The sequence below is a fragment of the Xenopus tropicalis genome, chromosome 5 (genome assembly GCF_000004195.4).
Source record: "Xenopus tropicalis strain Nigerian chromosome 5, UCB_Xtro_10.0, whole genome shotgun sequence".
NCBI classification, from domain to species: Eukaryota; Metazoa; Chordata; class Amphibia; order Anura; family Pipidae; genus Xenopus; species Xenopus tropicalis.
In genome coordinates, this window is record NC_030681.2 from 148,803,466 (window position 1) to 148,821,154 (window position 17,689).

The 17,689-nt window shown below is 42.3% G+C and overlaps 1 protein-coding gene across 2 annotated transcripts; it reads right to left on the minus strand.

Moving 5' to 3' along the window:
• Nucleotides 1–680: 680 nt before the first annotated feature.
• LOC100494900 (cytochrome P450 2K1-like) lies at nucleotides 681–17,402 on the minus strand. 2 transcript variants are annotated; one of them, XM_031903033.1, is made up of 10 exons: nucleotides 17,308–17,397; nucleotides 13,072–13,268; nucleotides 10,038–10,200; nucleotides 8,618–8,767; nucleotides 7,592–7,752; nucleotides 5,378–5,551; nucleotides 4,589–4,730; nucleotides 3,880–4,064; nucleotides 2,955–3,096; nucleotides 681–1,970 (listed from the first exon to the last, which is right to left on the minus strand). In XM_031903033.1, exons 2-10 carry the CDS (start codon nucleotides 13,252–13,254, stop codon nucleotides 1,792–1,794), a joined length of 1,479 nt encoding a protein of 492 aa, XP_031758893.1. In that variant the 5' UTR covers nucleotides 13,255–13,268; nucleotides 17,308–17,397; the 3' UTR covers nucleotides 681–1,791. The 2 variants fall into 2 exon arrangements, with proteins under 2 accessions (XP_031758893.1, XP_031758894.1); XM_031903034.1 differs by lacking the exon at nucleotides 13,072–13,268 and having other exon boundaries at nucleotides 17,308–17,402.
• Between the last annotated feature and the right edge of the window lie 287 nt (nucleotides 17,403–17,689).

The following is a 17,689-nucleotide window of genomic DNA, read 5'->3' on the forward strand; positions in this document are numbered from 1 at the left end:
AGTTTCCTATTTAGGATTACCCAATGGCACATACTGCTAAACAAGTATATTTATATGAAAATGGTTTATTTAGATGAAGCAGGGTTTTACATATGAGCTGTTTATGTGATATTGATACCTACACTGTTTGGGGGTATAGTACTTCCTAGTGAAATAGCTAGATACAAAGCAGACCTACAGCTGGTAGATAGTGTCCAGGTTGAAAATGAACTTAGGACCCCAGTGCTGCAAAGCAGTAGTGCCAGCCACACCTAGTTCTCTCCAGTATCTACCAATGTTTTTCTTTGGGCCATTTTCTGAACATTGGCTTAAATTCCTGTTCCTGGTAAAGAGAGGCACCACTATCATATCAATCCCATCATGCTCCACTGTAGAGATAGTGTCAACAGATCCTATCTCTACATATTGATAATGGGTGAGTGCAGAGGATTTTTTGCGGTTGTAGAGATAGTGTCAGCCTGGATCCCCCAGGGCCCACAGGTAAATCTGATATCCACAACAATGCAGATAATACTAAATACTAAAGGGTTTATATAAGTCCAAGGTGAAAAAACAGCTGATGGGAATTATACTACACTGGGGCCCATTGGGAGATGTTTTAGTACTTTGGCTGGTCAGTCCAACCCATCAGCTCCATAAATCATCAGTAGAATCCATTTTGCACTATACAGAAAGCTCCATATTTTGTCCAACATTTATTTTAATCTGATTTGACCACCAATTTTGAATCAACATGTTCCTTCAGTAAAGCATATGTACAATTATACATGTAGTTATGTACAGAGACTGAAATATTGAACTTGCTCTCAATGTAAATTTGAGTTGGAGCAGATATTATGTGCACGGGGTGGATATGGCCACAGCCTGAATGAGACCGCAGCCTCGGCACCAGATTCATCCATAATATCAGTTCCATCTCTAACTGCAGAAAACAAAGCAAAAAAAGTAAATAATATACTCAGTAATCATTTATAAATGGCCCAGTGATCCCTTAAAATCAATAAGGCTAAAATGTAATAACAAATACAGCTTCATTCATCTGCATAAACATTCTGGATCATTTGTAAAAAATGTTATATTTGTATTTAAAAAAAAGTTTTATTTTGCAGAGGTTCGACTTTCCGTTAAAATAAATCCTTGACAGTTTATATAAGTGATACATTGGCCATAAATGTTCTAGGGCATAAATGTTCTAAGCTTTTTTTTTACCTGTGAGCAACATTTCAACGAAAAAAAGCTGGGGAGCAACACAAGCACAAAAACTTTCCTAGTAGGTGACCAATAAGAACTCAGATTGGTTAATTAGTAGCCCAGTGTAGACAGGCAGACTACTAGAGGCTCTGTTTAGCAGTACACATGGTCTTTATGTCCCCAAAACTCAACCCCAAGGCCACTGGGCAGCACCCAAGGGGTTGGTGAGCAATGTGTTGCCCCCGAGCCACTGGTTAGTGCTAACTGATCTAGGGCATCAAATATGTTTTCAGCCCAGATCTCACCCTAATTCAAGATGGGCTTTCAGGTGTATCCAAGAAAGGACATTCTACCCTAATATCATTGTAAATGGCCTCAAGTTTAGCCCTGTCACCTCTCAAAGTTCCCCTAGTGGGACCAGAGGGACCTAATGTGGCTGAACACAACAGATCTGGGAGGGAGAATAGCACCGGTGAAATTGCTACTCAGATGTATCCCTGTTTCTTTTATTTATATCAAAGCATTAGAATATGATCTAGCTTTTATCAATATTTTTGCACCATTGGTAGTTCTACCTTGCCCTTGCACAACAAGCACAATCTATGTTCGAGGCAAAGCACAAATATTATGGGGCAAAGGCGGAGCGCTTAACCCAGTGCCAGGGGTGAGATCTAGTTCCTCCCCAGGAGGCGCCTGGAAGGTGAAGTTCTGCAGGAGGCTTGTGAAGAACAGGAAGAGTTCCATATTAGCCAAATTCTCTCCGGCACAGCTTCTTTTTCCTGGCAAGAAGAAAAACATGGCAATTTTTAATGGAATAAGTCAACAGGCATCATTATCAATGCATTTAGACTGGAAGAAGAAAAACATGACTGTTGAATATCATAAGCACTTTGCCCACTGTGTCTGTGGAAGTTAATGAGCCCTTGTGTCTTCAATGCTTTATGCCCCAGTTAGACTGATGTTTTTAGTGTATTTCCAATCTCATTCATCTTGATCCTAGCATTTTAACGTATTTAATGTGGTCAATAGATGTGCTTTTGGCAACTCACTACTAAGTAACCCACAGGAATGGATCACCAGATTGTAGTATTTGGATTGCAGATCCTGGACTGAAACTTTGCTCATGTTATTACATCACTATCTGTAGGGTACCTGGGGCTGCCCTCCGTTGCTGGCCGCCAGGTCCCGAACCTGCGCCGTGGGGTGCTGCAGGCGTGCGGCGCTCTCTTCTGCTCACGGACGCGCCTGTCACAGCACCGGCAAGTATGCGCGCGCGCCGTGTTGACGCGAACGTAGGTGCGTGCTCGGGAATGTGCATCCGACCTGCATGCGCAGAGCATATTAAGAGACGCCAGAGGCCTAGGATCACTGCTAAGTGATCTTTTTCTATTGGAAAACACCAAGCCTTATTTCTACAGCCAAGATTCTGATTTTGACCTGGCCTGACTCTGACTTTGAACCCTCGCTGCCTGTACTGACTCTCCGCCTGCCCGACTACTCTCCTGCATTTCTGATTTGGTTCTGACGCTCCGGTTCGGCACTCCTGCCACTCCTCCACTAAGCCCAGTCCTGTCCAACCTTCAGCGGCTGTCGTCTTAGTGGGAGGTGTAGGAGAGGTCCTTCTCCTACATATTCTTCTAACGACTCTCCTTGGTCCTGATACTATCACATTATCTGTACATTGGTATCTGTGTCGGTACAATTTATGTGGATATATTGTTGCAATAGAAGACAATGTTGAGAGTATAGGGTAGGTGCCATACCTGCTGAAAAGGGCAGAAATGCTTCATTTTTGACAAAGTTGCCTTCAGAGTCGAGAAAATGCTGAGGGTAAAACTCATTTGGTTTTTCAAAGTGACTTTGGTCATACAGGACCGACGTCAGCAATGGGATCACGTAGGTTCCCTATAATGATTGGAAATGTGATAGAATAGTGTGCAAGTAATGGAAATAAAACAGTAGAATGGAGTACAAACCTCTTTGTAAGTCAGAAATGCCTAAAGACTTTGCAGAAATATTATTAATACCGCCCAATTTATATACAGATTCAACCAAAGGACTGGGGACATTTTGGGAATGGATATTGGGAATTCTGTATAACACTTTGTTGACTTGGGGTCATGGTAGAAGCAATGAAGTGGGAATTCCACCTTCTTGAAGGGTTAGTGTTATCTCTGTTGACTACCACCTCTATTCTCCTCTATGTGGGTCTGCTCTCCTACAGAAGAAGCTATTTTATCCTTTATGTCTAGATGTTTGTCCTTCTCTTTCTCTTTGTCGGTTGATGGAGTGGCTCAGGCAACTTCAGGTCAACCAGGGCATCTGCCCACTAAGTTTTATGGTATTAAGGAGGCTCAGAGACTTTGTGGTTCTTATGCCGGTGGTTGTAGTACCTGAGGATTCTGGGTTGCCAGTTCTGGTGGCTATAGCTTAGACATACAAAGTGCATGTGAGCTGAACCGTGGCAGTCAAAATGGACCTCCCACCATATTGCCATAAGGGACAATTGCTGACACATTGCCACACTGCACATTCAGTGAATGCTTCATACAGTATTTAGTTTTCTGCCTCTTCATGATACTATGTAAGGCTCCTTAATTTACCTCCCCGTCTTCACGGTTTTCTTATAGCTGGTTATAGCAAGCCTGTCTGCCATTTATACATCAAACTATTTTATTTTATGCTCACTTTTGGAAGAAAATAGCCCCTAAACGTCACATCCTGAGCAGTCGCATGGGGAAGATTCATCGGAATAATGTTACCAAATCTCTGGATTTCGTGGATAACGGCGTCGGTGTAGGGCATGGATTTACGATGCTCAATTTGTGGCCGGCTCTGTCCAATCACTTTTTCTATTTCATTCTGCACATTCTCTGTAATGTAGCATATTTATTATAGGTGATTGATAGGAATCATTATGGAAATTCAAGGGGTATTTATATAGTTAATGAATTTTATTAACATGGGGCTAGCCATATTCTTCATTTCCCAGGGTGCCACAGCCATGTGACCTGTGCTCTGATAAACTTCACTCACACTTTACTGCTGTGCTGCAAGTTGGCGTGATATCCCCCCCCCCCTCACCGCCAGTAGCCGATCAGCAGAACAATGGGAAGGGAGCAAGATAGCAGCTCCCAGTAGGTATCAGAATAGTACTCAATAGTAAGAAATCCAAGTCCGGCTTGGGACTCCTCCAGTTACATGGGAGTAGGAGAAACAATAGGTTAGCTGAAAGCAGTTCTAATGTGTAGCGCTGGCTGAAAGCTCAGACTCAGGCACAATGCACTGAGATGGCGCCTACACACCAATATTACAGCTACAAATACATTTGTTAGTTCAAGAACAATGTTAAATGGTCACAAAAATGAAATGTGATATTAAATAAAAAAATTTTTACTTTGAATTTCTGGATATTTCATCATTAAGAGAAGGCCCCAGCGGAGAGTGCTAGAAGTGGTTTCCATTCCAGCAGAAAACAGATTATTTACAAGTGTAGTTAGATTCTCATCATGAAAGTACGGCCCGTTTCCATTCTTCTCCTGCAATACAGGCAAGTACAATATTTCATTGAAAGACTCCAGAAATAGAGACATTGATGTTTCTCTTTGGGACAGGAATTATGTTGTTACTTCCATTCATTTGTATTTATAGAACCCTTGTTTATGTTTTATAAAATCAATGCCTTTATGTCCACTTGTTTTTCATTGCCGAACACCTGCTACTTCCAAACTCAAGGTACTATCAATAAATATCAAGCAATAAAACATAAAGCCATAAACCATTGCCTCCAGGATCCTTTCCCAGCTTCACCTCACACATGTTCCTTCCCTACTCCACTCATTAATCTGCTATCATGTAAGTTTTTGATGGTTTGTATGCATTATATGGACATTCATGATATGCAGAAGAAGTTCCAGAGGACACAAGGCATGCTGGATCCTTGTTTAGGGGAGGGGTTAAGTATGGAGTTGCCTTGCTTTATGCCAGTGATCCCCAACTTGTTACTTGGCATATTGCTCACCAACCCCTTGGATGGTTCACCCAGTGGCCTCAAAGCAGAGGCTTATTTTTGAATTCCTGGCTTGGAGGCAAACAGAGCCTCCTGTAGGCTGTCCGTCCACATAGGGGCTACCAAATAGCCAATTATAGCCCTTATTTGGCACCCCCACATACCAGTAATACCTACTTGTTGCTTGACAAGAAAGGCATCAATCAGATTCCTCTGGTCATTGACGTCCAGTTTATCCCTTTGTTTTGTGAAGGTCTCTCTAATGAAGATTTTTATCTCGTCTACATTTTTGCGAAGAGTTTTATGACTTCCCGGCAGCCATCGCATTACAGATGGGAACACGTTGTACAACTTGTAGAAAGTATATGATAAAAATATGTAAATAAATAGTATAAATAGAAGTAGAGCAATTCAGTCCATTTTTATTGGACATTCATGGCAAGGCAGAATTCATCCAGGTGCCTCCACATAATCATAAATAAATGTGTTTCACTTAATTAGTTACATATAGGGGATCAGCTAATCAGCTCTTTTGGATTTCACTATTATTTATATGCAGACGATACCCAAATGTTCCTCTCTTCGCCAGACCTGCCCTCACTCATAGCTTGTGTCTCTGACTGTCTAACTGCAATTTCAACATTCATGTCTTCTTGTTACCTAAAAATCAACATGGACAAAACTGAGCTGGCCATCTTCCCACCTTCCAACTCTGTGTCCCTGCCTGACACCACTGTCTGCTTGGAAAACATTAATATGACCCCAGCTCCACAAGTTCGCTCTCTAGGAGTCACATGTGACTTTCTCTTTCATTCCCCTCATTCACACACTCTCTAAATTTTGTCGGTTTCACCTCAAAAACATCACTCGCATTCAATCTTTCCTCACTCATGAGCCAAAATTCTCATCCACGCCCTCGTCATATCTCGTTTAGACTACTGCAACTCACTGCTCTGTGGGCTTCCCCTGTCTAAACTGACCCCACTCCATCATGAACAGTGCTGCCAGTCTCATACACCTCTCCTCCCGCTCCACGAGTGCCGCCCCTCTCTGCCAGTCCCTGCACTGGCTACCTGTCACGTACAGGATTCAGTTTAAGATTCTTGTACTTGCCTTCAAAGCACTCACTGGTGCCGCTCCGCTCTATATAACCACCCTAATCCCCAAGTACCCCCAGATGTAACCTTCGCTCTACACACAACCTCCTTCTCTCCTCCTCTCACTCTCGCATCCAGGACTTCTCACACACTGCACCCATCCTCTGGAACGCTCTTCCCCGTCCCATTAGGCACTGCCAGACTCTCCAAGCCTTTAAACGCTCTCTTAAAACTCACCTTTTCACTCAAGCCTATAACCTAAACCCTCATAAACGCGATTACCCATTGAGCTCCCCTAATCTTCCCTCAAACACTCACTAACTACTGGTTTTCACCTCTCACTCTGCACTTCACACACCTACATGAACTCTAACACCATGCTAGTTACCCTGACCTTATGCCTCAACCTCCCTCCCTTTTAGAATGTAAGCTCTTGCAAACAGTCCCCTCCCTCTATAATCTTTATCCAAATGTAACTGTAAACCATTTTTTTCAATTGTCTATATGTACTTGTTAACTGTTTTGTCTTTTGTACCCCTTTATTCTGTAACGTTCTGCGTGAATTGACGGCGCTATATAAATAATAATAATAATAATTGGGGATAGAAATATCAGACACGAGATGTGATATTTTATAAATACAATAAAATAGTTAAACTTATACTCAGGGAGATGTCAGATAGCAATAATTTAAAGATGTATGGAATAGTTATAAACAGAGAGGTGGTAGATCACGATAGGCCATGTTGAGTATTGGGCAGTGTCGGACTGGAACCCCAGGGACCCACCAGAAAACCATAGACTATGGGCCCACTCTCCAAACTATTTTTCCTCCTTTGCTCACTCAGCATCTTTATTCTCTTATTATTTTTAATTACATGCTAGCATCTAGCCTTCCATCTATTTTTCCTCTTTGTTCCCATTCAGAAATAAGGAATGGCCATGAAACAGGCCAAATGGTTAGGGACAGGAGGGCCCACTGACCCCTGGGCCCACCGGGAGTTTTCCTGGTATCCTGGTGGGCCAGTCCGACACTGGCATTGGGTACCCCTTGGATTAAAATCTGAGCTGCCATTTTCTCTCTCTCTTTAGCCTCCATTCTATAAAGGAGGATAGACATTACCTGGTAGACAGGAGACAGTGGTCAAGAGATCACCTAAGTGGAATTTTGGGTGGCTCAGCTTAGAACTAGAGTATAGTTCTAGAGTATAACAGTTATAGGGGGATTTCTGGAGTTGCATGTTATTTAGAAAATTCCAGTGACAGAAAGCTCATGAAAGATAAAACAGCTTACCATGGCAGTAGGACTCCCTAAAAGCCTCGCATTCTCATTGATTAAACGCATTAGTCTCAGAAACGTTGGGTTCTGATAATCAAATCGATGACCAAAGACTATAGATACAATGATATTGGCCACAGCCGCATTTAATATCATTAAGTTCTCGAAAGGCTTTCCTAAAATGGTACAAAACAAATATTCTTTAAATGAAAAAATTACAATTATTGTTTCACTCTCACCTAGCATATCATAGTTTTGGTCTGTCTATGAAGTAATGGTCAACAAAATCCATTCTTGTTACTTATCATAATCGTTCTATAGTGTTATAATCAATCCCCTAGAAAGAAGTCAGTATGCAATGGCCAAACAGACCAAGGAGGTCATAACCTGACATCACTAGGGGTGTGGTCAGCTGCATAGGTCTTAATTAGAACACTCCATAACAGGGACTCTACAATGTCTATACACTTTGCCAGCATAAGGATTATTGAGCACAATTTTGCTTATTGCTTATAGTCTGCAAAGAGAGATACCATAAAACTAAAGAAGTATAGCTAATTTATCTCTATTAATTATAATTCTTCCCATAGCCTGTACAGAGAAATGCAGTACACCTACTAGAATAGATAGTTCCCTGTACCAAGCAAAATTCTGCTGGAACAGAACCTGAGTTTGCTTATAGCTTTAGAGAGAGAGATACCATAGATACAGGCCAATATAGAGATTCTCCTGTACTAAGAACAATTATGGCAAAGCTACAAATGCTCCAAACATCAATAAAACCAGCCCTCTCCTTGTTCCTAACTAGGTATTACTGGGCCCCACAGCAATTTAGGGCCCCAAAAAGTTGACCAGTTCTACCAAGATGTATTGAAACTGCTCATTAACTATGGCCATACTGGGACCTCCACAAGTCAGTTTAGAGTTGAGCTGAGGCAGAGGTCTATAAGTCTTCATTTTCTTTTGTTTCCAACACAAAGCAGCAATGTATTTGCCAGTCACTACTGTAGCAAACGAACACACACTACCAACCAGACCGACCTTTGTAAGATTTAAATGCCTCTACCAGGAAATCACATTCTTCATTAATTCTGTCTTCTATGGTTCTCCTCCCCATCCCGAAGTCTCGTAATGCGGTAAGGGTGAATCTTCTCATCACTTTCCAGTTCTCACCATGAGAAAATGCAACGCCTGTCCATTAATAAACAGAAATGGTTCTCTCATTACACTGCAGTGGCAGGTTCTGTACCCACAATAACATCGGGTCTAATCTATCCTGCCGATATGGGGGGGGGGGGCAAAATGTATGACTTGGCAGTAGTTGAAGAATGCATGGGTTGTGATTCACAAGAGTAAAAGGGCAATTAAGTGGACGTCTTGCTTTAAACTATTCATTGATTCAGTTTATTGTGACACTTCACCATGAGAGAAGAATGTAAAGATAGTGGTGTCCATGGCCACACTGCTTGGCGTCATTACGTTATGCCATTGGGTGAAAATTCTAAATAAATAGATACCAAAGACCCGGGTTTAATGACCCAATATAGGTCTTACTCTGTGAGTTCCAGGATGTGTCTAAATTACTATTTTGGCTGGTTCTCTTGGTTCCCAACTTTCTGCTTTGACTCTTACTATGTCCATTGCTGCCTGCCTTGACCTTTTGCCTGAATACAAATTTGATCTTGCTTAAGCCCTTGGATTCAGACTTTCTGAATTCAGCTTCCTCCCTGTTCCATACTTCAGCCCTGGTAAGGGCCGTCGGGCCTTGACACTAACACAATGTTACTATCAATATCTATCCTGCATAGGACTCAGTGGTACTTGACAGCTTAAACCCAACAAAAAAAGATACCTAAATGTTAATCAATTCCTATTTATGGGAGTATGGAGTGCTCATATAGTGAGCTAATAGGCTGGACCTTCAAGTGGGGCTTGACATGAAATAGTTTGACGACCACTAGCATGGAGGATTAAGCTTCACAGTTTATCTTCTTGACACCTTTTCAAGAAATGGTCACAGATATACAGTATGGAATTGCTTTCCTGCAGATGTGAACTGGGCAAATTGTAATGAAATTACCAAAATAATAATGTGAATTGAAATATACATGGCATAGATGCAAGAACATTGGATGGACCAACTGATTCTTCTGTGTGGTACAGTAAGAAAATGGCTTCTAAAGCCTCGGAGCTAGTGATGAGCAAATTTTCTTCACCAGGCATGGATTCGCAGCACATTTCGTCATCAGCAAATTTCATTGCGAAATGGGGCAAAATTTAGCTGCGCTAAATCAAAAAGTTACAGTTGCTGAAAATTCATGTTTCGCAAATTTTTCTGAAGTTTTGCTAATTTTTCGGTGAAGCGAAATGGGGCAGATTCGCTCATCACTACTCGGAGTAACACTAACAAAGTTTAACAAGTTTCTAAGAAAGGAAAAGATAACTTTAGCAGCCGAGTTACCGTATCCATTGGCTATAACTTGAAAAATAGGGAGTCTTGGCCTCTCCGAAAATTCCTCCCCATGGTTTATAAGAGCGTCTTTCACTGTTTCATATCCGCACAGCACCACCATCTTCTGGCTTCCTATTTGTACTCTGAATATGGAGCCGTATTTCTTCCACAACTGGAAAATACAATTTTAACAAACGCACAAAATAAATACAAAACATTGGATTGCTGAATATTTTTTTTGATATCTCCCCCCCCCTCCCAGCAGCCGATCAGCAGAACAATGGGAAGGGTGCAAGATAGCAGCTCCCAGTAGGTATCAGAATAGCACTCAATAGTAAGAAATCCAAGTCCGGCTTGGGACTCCTCCAGTTACATGGGAGTAGGAGAAACAATAGGTTAGCTGAAAGCAGTTCTAATGTGTAATGCTGGCTCCTTCTGAAAGCTCAGACTCAGGCACACTTTACTGCTGCGCTGCAAGTTGGAGTGATATCCCCTCACCCCGAGCAGCCGATCAGCAGAACAATGGGAAGGGAGCAAGATAGCAGCTCCCAGTAGGTATCAGAATAGCACTCAATAGTAAGAAATCCAAGTCCGGCTTGGGACTCCTCCAGTTACATGGGAGTAGGAGAAACAATAGGTTAGCTGAAAGCAGTTCTAATGTGTAGCGCTGGCTCCTTCTGAAAGCTCAGACTCAGGCACACTTTACTGCTGTGCTGCAAGTTGGAGTGATATCCCCCCCCTCACCCCCAGCAGCCGATCAGCAGAACAATGGTAAGGGAGCAAGATAGCAGCTCCCAGTAGGTATGAGAATAGCACTCAATAGTAAGAAATCCAAGTCCGGCTTGGGACTCCTCCAGTTACATGGGAGTAGGAGAAACAATAGGTTAGCTGAAAGCAGTTCTAATGTGTAGCGCTGGCTGAAAGCTCAGACTCAGGCACAATGCACGGAGATGGCGCCTATACACCAATATCACTTGCAGCGCAGCAGTAAAGTGTGAGTGAAGTTTATCAGAGAACAGGTCACATGGCTGTGGCACCCTGGGAAATGAAGAATATGGCTAGCCCCATGGGAAAAACAGATTACAATGCAGGATTCTGCTGGAGAAGCTCTATTAACTGATGGGTTTAAAACAAAAACATGGTTAAAGCTGAAACATCAGATCAGAGTGAAACGTTTATGTCAGCGCTGGCAGTTTTGAACCTGGGCTATTTTTCCAGTTTAGACAATAACCTGGTCACCCTTCCCCTAGTCTAAACATTTCCCTCTTTCCTAAATCCACAGACTAAACTAGGCTAAACTATAAATAACATGATTAATGTATAACAGTTCTGTCCCGTCAGTGCCAATGCTACGTGCAATCAAAAGCCAAAGTCGGGCCAAAGTCCTAATGCAGTGGAACATTTCATTCAAAGATTTATTTGAACTTTTCTCAAAAAAACTTTTGGGCCCCTCAGTATTGAACCTCCAGTTTTTAACTTTGAATTTTGGGTCTTCTAGCGCAACTGCCTCTGTATTAGTGATGAAGACTTGCCTCAATATACTCTGCCCATAAAAAATGTAAGCAAGGGGTGGGGTAAGTAGGGGTGGCATAGGGTAGGCCATCTCAGGTTGGCAGTGAAGGCTAAATTGTCCCTGAATGTATTTTCCAAAACTAACCAATCAGGAAAGACTGCTAAAAGCTAGAAAACATTGATTGTTGTGGGTAACCGCACACATTTTACTCTAGAGCAGTAACCAATGGCAACCAAAAAGCCATTCACTCCACCTGGTTAATTGGTAAATACAGGTATCAGACCCCTTATCCAGAAACCCATTATCCAGAAAGTTCTGAATTACGGAAAGGCCTTCTCCCATAGACTCCATTTTAATCAAATAAGTCACATTTTTAAAAATGATTCCCTTTTCTCTGTAATAATAAAACAGTACCTGTACTTGATCCCAACTAAGATATAATTACCCCTTATTGGGGCAGAACAGCCCTATTGGGTTTATTTAATGGTTAAATGATTCCCTTTTCTCTGTAATAATAAAACAGTACCTGTACTTGATCCCAACTAAGATATAATTACCCCTTATTGGGGGCAGAACAGCCCTATTGGGTTTATTTAATGGTTAAATGATTCCCTTTTCTCTGTAATAATAAAACAGTACCTGTACTTGATCCCAACTAAGATATAATTACCCCTTATTGGGGGCAGAACAGCCCTATTGGGTTTATTTAATGGTTAAATGATTCCCTTTTCTCTGTAATAATAAAACAGTACCTGTACTTGATCCCAACTAAGAAATAATTACCCCTTATTGGGGGCAGAACAGCCCTATTGGGTTTATTTAATGGTTAAATGATTCCCTTTTCTCTGTAATAATAAAACAGTACCTGTACTTGATCCCAACTAAGATATAATTACCCCTTATTGGGGGCAGAACAGCCCTATTGGGTTTATTTAATGGTTAAATGATTCCCTTTTCTCTGTAATAATAAAACAGTACCTGTACTTGATCCCAACTAAGATATAATTACCCCTTATTGGGGCAGAACAGCCCTATTGGGTTTAATTAATGGTTAAATGATTCCCTTTTCTCTGTAATAATAAAACAGTACCTGTACTTAAACTGGGTTTAATTATTTAATTATTAATTGTTTAAATCATTTTTTAAGGTAGAAGGAAGACTCCTTATCCGAAAAACCCCAGGTCCCTAGCATTCTGGATAACGGGTCCCATAACTGTACTAATTTCTGTGCATTAAGACAGCAGATTCCACTTATATATAAAACAGATTAAAGTGGTTGTAAAGGGGTTCCCCAATCATAACCCTGCCCCACTGCGCCCCCTAGTTTTGCTATAGAAGTTGCTGAAAAACATAATTATAGATGCAAAAAAATTCACCAATGAGAATTCTACTGACCAAAAATCTCATTATAAGTGCAAGAGAAGTGACCAATGAGAATGCTGATTCCCAGCACTGTGTCAGTGCTGGTTAAGCCGTGCAGTGCAGCAGGGTTTACATCCCCTTAAAAAACTGATGAAATATTACCTTTACCTTTAAATATGTTAAATACGGTTTCTTCAGATTCAGAATGTGAATATTCCCAATGATGGGTAACGGCTTTGGTCCAGGTAGGAGATTCCCGACACCATCCTTTTTGCCCCTATAAAGTGTATTTGCCACAATAAGACACAGCACGACCGCCAAAAGAATCGTAACCGGGTCCCCGAGGAACATGGTCGCGGCTAAATCTGCAACGGCAAAGCAAGAACGACGAGAATGTTATGAAGGGGAGCGTTACTAAGCCACACCCTCTTTTACAGTGGAGGAAATCCACAAAGGGGTCTTAAAGGGGCAGTGTACCCCGATATACAACTTCTTTTCACATGAGCAAAACATCAACAACTAAAAATACATTTTGCTTTATTGTTTTGATTTAAAAAAAATTCGAATAAACTCGTTTCCATGGATGTCTGACATTTATCAAAAATTCCCGAACTGAAAAAAACCACTTGCGGGAAAAAGTCCCGATACGGCTTTTCCAAATTTTTGCACAAAAACCAGCACCAAAAATCCGAAAAACCTCTGACGTTTTGAACCCAAGAGGGATCCTCCAGGAAAGGGAAGGGACATCCGTCATTCACTTCTACAGATGTAGCGAACTGTTCACCGGCGAACTAATTCGCGCGAACATCGGGTGTTCGCAAGTTCGCGAACTTTTAGCGATGTTCGCAATATTGGGTTCGCCTTCGCCACACGTGGCGTTTTTCCGCTGCGTTTTTTCTCGGCCTAAAAACGCCGCACAAGCCACACATGCCGTTTTTCAGCCTAGTACTGGTGTAAGCAAATCCCGTTTCCATGGGGCTAATAGTGCGAAATAGCAAAAAACGCAGCGTATTTCCGCTAGGTCTGGCAGCTGCCTTTGCGTATACATAGGAATAGCTTGCTTTGCAAAAACTGGCGTATTTCGGCCTACGCTTGAAAAATCCGTGCTAAGGCGTTTTCTAGCGCATTTCCGCATTGTGTGGTTTGCTTCGCGTGTTTTCAAGTTATTTCTATGGATGATGATATCGGGCGTTTTTCAGCCGCCAAGAGAATTAGAAAATACGCAGCGGAAAAACGCCACGTGTGGCATCAGCCTAACCCAATACTCCTTGTAATTTTTCAGAGAAGTTTTTGCCCTTGATCCCCCTCCTGCATGTCACTGTCCAGGTCGTGGCACCCTTTAAACAACTTTAAAATCAGTTTTCTGGCCAGAAATGGCTTTTCTAGGTTTTAAAGTTCGCCTTCCCATTGAAGTCTATGCGGTTCGCAAAGTTCGCGAATATTCGCACTTTTCGGCGAAAGTGCCCCCATACAGTGAGAGTCACTACATCACTATTCACTTCTACTTGGTCGGCCGAATCCTGGCCGAACATCTAACCAACTCCTGGATTTGGTGCCTCACTATTAGTGATGAGCGAATCTGTCCCGTTTCGCTTTGCCAAAAATTGTCGCCTGCGTCAATAAGAAAAAAAAATGTTTTTGACGCACAACATTTTACCGATATTTTAACCGCTTTGCAAATGGATTCGTGAAGCAGCGAAAACTTTGTGCGTCAAAAAAAAAAAATTGCCGTGCGAGTCAGTTTTTTTTATTTTTGACGGGGGCGACGTTTTTGTTACACGGACAATGTTTTTACACGAGCAAAATGTTTTGGGTGCACGGCGAATTTTTACAAGGCGAATTTTGAAGCCTGTTTCGCGAAACAATCTGCCAAACGCAGAAATTCACCACAAATCCATGTCTGGCAAATACTTCCTCCCATCGCTAGTCTTGGCCAATAAAACCAGTTGAGTTTGAGTTATAGCATGAACCTTCTGGTGTCCCTTAATTTCATTTTATTTGCACACAGCCTAAGTGAATTGTAGTTGCACTACCTCCCCCCTTGATCTTTCCGCGTAGTGGCTCAGTCTGCCTTTGCTGTTGTTTATTATACGCTTACGTAAAGGGTTGGTTCACCTTTCTGTTAACTTAGTATGTTATAGAATGCCCTATTCCTAGCGACTTTGCGATTGGTCTTCATTATTTATTTTATTAGAGTTTTTTTTTCATTATTTGCCTTCTTTTCTGCCTCTTTCCAAACGATGACCCCGGCAGCCATAAACTATTGGTCTGCGAGGCTACAATTTTATTATTATTATTGTTACTTTTTATCTTTTTTATGCAGCCCCTCTCCTATTCATATTCATATCTCTCGTTTAAACCACTGCCTGGTTGCTAGGGTAAATAAGACCCTAGCAACCAGATACCGTATTTTTCGCTGTATAAGACGCTCCGGAATATAAGACGCACCCAGTTTTAATGGAGAAAAATCTAGAAAAAAAAGATTCTGAAGTATATAATATACTAATTATCAAGTACTTGCCATCCTGCTGTGTGCTTTGCATGACTAGAGGTGCGCGCGCCAATGTCAGCAGTGTCAGTGCGCGCCGATCGGCACTGCAAGAGGGGGTAATATCCCCCCAAATATGACGAAAGTGCCCCCATACACAGTGCCCCAATTGCCCCATAGACAGTAGCCCCCACACACAGTGCCCCAATACACAGTACCCCAATTGCCCCCATAAACAGTTCCCCCATACACAGTGCCCCAATTGCCCCATAGACAGAAGCCCCCACACACAGTGCCCCAATAGAAAGTGCCCCCATACAGTGCCCCAATTTCCCCCATACACAGTGCCCCAATTGACCCCATACACAGTGCCCCAATTGCCCCCATACACAGTGCCCCAATTGCCCCCATACACAGTGCCCCCAATTTCCCCCATACACAGTGCCCCCAATTGCCCCCATACACAGTAACCCCCATAGACAGGAGCCCCCACACACAGTGCCCCCAAAGAAAGTACCCCCAACAGACCAAGTCATCGCCAGAGGCTCCTTCTCTCTTATGCCGCTGCAACAGGCACTTCTATAAGGTTGCGCCTCGTCGCTGACGTGTGACATCATACGCACGGGCGCAACCTTATAAAAAGGCCTGACGCTGCCACATAAGAGAGAAGGAGCCTCCGGCGATGACGGTACTGGGGTGAGTATTTGCCGTATAAGATGCACCAACTTTCCCCCCCCCCCAGTTTTGGGGAAGAAAAAGTGCGTCTTATACGGCGAAAAATACGTTGCTAAAATAGCAAACGGAGAGTGACTGAACAAAAAGCTAACTGAAAAAAAACATAAAAAATAAAGATCAATTGCAAATCTCAGAAAATCGATGTCTACATCATATTATAAGTTAATTTAAAGGTGAACTACCCCTTTAATAATAGACATAGTAGCAGAGTGTTGTACCGTGTTAGCCATAGAGCAAAACCAGAAAATCTACTTAGTCAATAAAAGGGATCAGTTATATATAATAAACATTCAGCCTGGGATGGATTTTGTGGTGCCGTCTGTCCCAGTTTAATGGCTCTAAGAGGGGGTGCCAGCGGCACAATGAGGGAGTTATGAGCTGCTGGAAGAGGTGCCTACTCGCTGCGTGTGTGAGTGCTACAAATCAAACTAATGTTGGTGCAATAGGGACCTCTAATATATAGGGTCAACATGCCCTTCAGCCAGCCCTGCCTTCTATGTTTTCAAATTTATTAATGTGTGCATTATAAGGCATGCCTAGCATTAACTAACATTGAATTTTAGATGTCACTTTAGAGTTCTAAATCTTCTATCAAACTACTGGCCTTATCATTTATAGTACATTCCCTGTATAACTCACCCTGCAGCCTTGTGCCTTTATATGGGCACAGAACCCCTCAGTGACTGCTAATATCCTTATCATTTACAGTAGGGGGTACATTATCCCTTATAATACATGAGTGATACTCAGAGTTCCCTGTATAACTCAGCCTGCAGCCTTGTGCCTTTATATGGGCACAGAACCCCTCAGTGACTGCTAATATCCTTATCATTTACAGTAGGGGGTACATTATCCCTTATAATACATGAGTGATACTCAGAGTTCCCTGTATAACTCAGCCTGCAGCCTTGTGCCTTTATATGGGCACAGAACCCCTCAGTGACTGCTAATATCCTTATCATTTACAGTAGGGGGTACATTATCCCTTATAATACATGAGTGATACTCAGAGTTCCCTGTATAACTCAGCCTGCAGCCTTGTGCCTTTATATGGGCACAGAACCCCTCAGTGACTGCTAATATCCTTATCATTTACAGTAGGGGGTACATTATCCCTAAATGCAAGACTGATATATTCTGTACAAACCCATAGAATTTAATCTGCAATGCACTTTCCTTACATTAGTGAGTGGCGCAGAGACAGAACGCTGCTGATTCTCCTCTCGTCTCCCTGAGATTCCACAGCAGGTGATTCTCCCCCAGGATCCCAGGCAAAAAGCAGAGATCTGCCCTCCCCCATTGCTTTATGTATGAGTTAGCCCCGCCCACAGTGGATTTTTTTTAAAAAAAAAGTTGCAATGGGGGGGTGTAATGTCCGACAGGAGCGGTTCGTGTTACAGACTAGATAAACATTACCTATAGGGCACTGCAGGGCAAAAGAATGCAGATATACTGCTCCTGTATAACAGGGTTTGTTGCTAGGGTGGGGGGGGGGGGATAAAACTGGACTCATAGCAACAATCTGAAATAGGTAGGGGTGCAGGCGAAATAAACCCCAGTCAT